The following is a 3727-nucleotide window of genomic DNA, read 5'->3' as shown; positions in this document are numbered from 1 at the left end:
CGCCTGTTGCTGTTTGTCACGACGTCATACCGCCTGTTGCTGTTTGTCACTGACGTCATACCGCCTGTTGCTGTTTGTCACGGCGTCATACCGCCTGTTGCTGTTTGTCACGACGTCATACCGCCTGTTGCTGTTTGTCACGACGTCGTACCGCCTGTTGCTGTTTGTCACGACGCCGTACCGCCTGTTGCTGTTTGTCACGACGCTGCATCGCTGTTGCTGTTTGTCACGACGTCGTACCGCCTGTTGCTGTTTGTCACGACGTCGACCGCTCTGTTGCTGTTTGTCACGACGCCGTATCGCCTGTTGCTGTTGTCACGACGTCTGCATCGCTCTGTTGCCGTTTGTCACGACGTCGTACCGCCTGTTGCCGTTTGTCACGACGTCGTACCGCCTGTTGCCGTTTGTCACGACGTCGTACCGCCTGTTGCCGTTTGTCACGACGTCGTACCGCCTGTTGCCGTTTGTCACGACGTCGTACCGCCTGTTGCCGTTTGTCACGACGTCGTACCGTCTGTTGCCGTTTGTCATGACGTCATACCGTCTGTTGCCGTTTGTCACGACGTCATACCGTCTGTTGCTGTTTGTCACGACGTCGTACCGTCTTAGCTCATTTTGTAATTGTAATAGACTGGGAACCACTATAACCTTTGACCTCTGTTGCAGGTGGAGACGTATAAAAGCTTCCGTCCTGGAGACATCGTCCTGGCTAAAGTCGTATCCTTCCATTTGACAGTCTTTCCAGTTCAGTAACTAGGTAGTAACACAGGGACAGTCAACCAGTGACTGATATTGGGCTGGTTCTATTCCCTTAGTGCAGTGTAGCTTTCACCATATTGCTTAAATGTTAAATTGTGAATGTTCGAGATCAGCCAGACAGAACGCACAAAACCACTGATCTATGAATCACTTTGCATCCCAAATAACTACTCATTATGTGATCAAGATGACTGATTCTGTACCTTTCCAAGTGTTGCCCTTTAACCTCCTGACCCCCAGATCTCCCTGGGAGACGTCCAGTCCAACTACCTGTTGACCACAGCAGAGAACGAGCTGGGGTGGTGGTAGCCCACAGTGAAGCAGGTGAGACTGGTCACATGACAACAACACTGCTGTTCTTAGCCCGGGCTGTCCTTAACCCTAGGTTACCCTCCTTAACACAAGCCTTGGTTAACTGAAACCAACTGACACTTTTGTCAAGTAGTATATTTCTGTTTCCCTCCTCTCAGGAGCCCAGATGGTGTCTCAGTAGTATATTTCTGTTTCCCTCCTCCAGGAGCCCAGATGGTGTCTCAGTAGTGTATTTCTGTTCAGGAGCCCAGATGGTGTCTCAGTAGTGTATTTCCGTTTCCCTCCTCCAGGAGCCCAGATGGTGTCTCAGTAGTATATTTCTGTTTCCCTCCTCCAGGAGCCCAGATGGTGTCTCAGTAGTATTTCTGTTTCCCTCCTCTCAGGAGCCCAGATGGTGTCTCAGTGTATTTCTGTTTCCCTCCTCCAGGAGCCCAGATGGTGTCTCAGTAGTGTATTTCTGTTTCCCTCCTCTCAGGAGCCCAGATGGTGCCTATCAGCTGGTGTGAGATGCAGTGCCCACGGACACACGCCAAAGAGTTCCGCAAGGTGGCCAGGGTGCAACCTGAGTACCTGCAGGCCTGAGCAGGGACCAGTGGGCGGCGTGCACCCCTCACCTCTCCAGCCCCCCCGGCAGGGACCCCTTTCCCCTCCTCAAGGAACACACAGCTTCCCTATCTCTGATAGAGAGACAAACTCACTCACACTTGGATTGTGAAAGATGCATTGTCTACAAAGGACCAAAATGTTTTAGAGGTCATGTACAGATGCTTGGACATGATGCTTATATAGTACACGGGTCATTGACCTGACACACACAGAGCCTTATTTTCAGGGGGATACCTCAACAGTAGATTCCTCCCTCTACAACCTACAGCAAGGCAGCATTTTTTCCCTCCAGGTCCTGGAGGGCTACAGTAGAGGTGCAGGATTTTGTTCCAACCCAGCACTAGGACACCTGATTCAACTGATCACTGGGGCCTTGATTGGCTGACTCAGTCTCGTTAGTGCTGGACTAGAATAAAAGCCTGCACCTCTACTGTAGCCTTGTAGAACCAGGTGAGAGAGATGCTGCCTTGCTGTAGGTTGTAGAGGAGGAATCTACTGGGCTACAATACTAGCCCTTTAGAAGCAGGAATAAATAACATCCGGGGTCACCTTCTGATCCCAGGTCACCTTCTGATCCCGGGTCACCGTCTGATCCGGGGTCACCGTCTGATCCCATACCCTTCTCCCTGAAGTGTGCTCTCATGTATCCCCCATGGATTTACTAGCATCTCTTCCACCAGTCCTTTTAAATCCATGAGGGGTAGTGAATGAGTGCACACTTTTTTTTGGGGGGGGGGTTATAGAATCAGTCCACAGCACTGGGGTGACAGTCACCAGTACAGACAGGCCCAATTCCAAATCGACCCTTAAACCCAACACGCTAGTGAGTAGGGCTTGATTTGTGATCGGGCCTTAGACGGCTAACAGCTGGGATGTTGAAGGGCTGGAATTGAAACTGTCGTTTTGTGGCGGCACCGTTAGAGACTCATACGACCACGTGGACCTTTCTGCACCAAGTCAGAGAAATGGAGATGTCTAGTTGGTTCTCTCTTAGTTGTTTCTTCTGTCGTTTCAAAACAATACTTCTCGTTTCTTCGTCTCTCTCATTTCTTCCTGTACTTGTCAGCAGAGGCACATGTGTTTTTAAGAGTCAAATAAAGTGAATCATGTATGAACTACTCACCCTGTTCCAATGTTACTTCTTCACCTGTTATCAGAAAGGTTCATTTTAAAGAGCCCCAACTGACCATCATTCAGAATGTCCTCTTGTTGACTGTGGAAACAATTCTATGCTGTTTAAATGTGTCTAATTGACAGCTTATCAACTGTCAGTTTTTATCATGTCATGTTCAGTTAAGGCATTAGTTAACCGTACTAGAATTAGCTATATAGTGCACTACAGGGCCCATAGGCCCGCTGGTCAAAAGTAGTGCACTACAGGGCCCATAGGCCCGCTGGTCAAAAGTAGTGCACTATGTAGGGTGCAATTCAGGACGCTAACAACCTTCTCATATCATACAGCCAGGAAGCATCACATACTGGACCAGTCAGAAGGCAGAAACACACACAGCTCCGCGTTTTCCCACTGATACCACAGGTGGCTCGTAGCTCTCAGTTCAATGTCAGCAGCTTTATGTCACACAGTACTCCTATACACTGAACAAAAATATAAATGTGTTGGTCCCATGTTTCATGAGCTGAAATAAAAGATCCCAGAAAGACACATGTTATTTCCGCCCATAGCACATCATGTTAGTGTTTCTTCTTTGCCAAGATAATCCATCCACCTGACAGGTGGCATATCAAGAAGCGGATTAAACAGCATGATCATTACACAGGTGCACCTTGTGCTGGGTACAAAAGGCCACTCTAAAACGTGCGGGTTTGTCACAACACAATGCCACAGATGAAGTTCTGAGGGCGTGTGCAACTGGTATCCTGACTGCTGGAATGTCCACCAGAGCTGTTGCCAAAGATTTGAATGTTCATTTCTCTACCATAAGCTGCCTCCAATGTCAAACGGCCTCACAACCACAGACCTCGTGTAACCAAGCCAGCCCAGGACCTCGACGTTCAGTCTTCTTCACCTGCGGGATCGTCTGAGACCATC

General features: G+C 49.1%; 1 protein-coding gene across 1 annotated transcript; it reads left to right on the top strand.

The window, feature by feature from the left end:
* Positions 1 to 654: 654 nt before the first annotated feature.
* LOC135530183 (exosome complex component CSL4-like) lies at positions 655 to 2799 on the top strand (the record flags this gene model as incomplete). The annotated part of the gene is given in 4 exon segments (XM_064958555.1): positions 655 to 717; positions 1000 to 1051; positions 1054 to 1083; positions 1547 to 2799. Coding segments are annotated over 4 exon segments (252 nt in total), but the record flags the coding sequence as incomplete, so codon positions are not given.
* Between the last annotated feature and the right edge of the window lie 928 nt (positions 2800 to 3727).

The sequence above is a fragment of the Oncorhynchus masou genome, unplaced genomic scaffold (genome assembly GCF_036934945.1).
Source record: "Oncorhynchus masou masou isolate Uvic2021 unplaced genomic scaffold, UVic_Omas_1.1 unplaced_scaffold_12828, whole genome shotgun sequence".
In the NCBI taxonomy this organism is placed as follows: domain Eukaryota; kingdom Metazoa; phylum Chordata; class Actinopteri; order Salmoniformes; family Salmonidae; genus Oncorhynchus; species Oncorhynchus masou.
The sequence above is the reverse complement of the archived record's forward strand: the minus strand, read 5'-3'. Positions and strand labels throughout refer to the sequence as shown.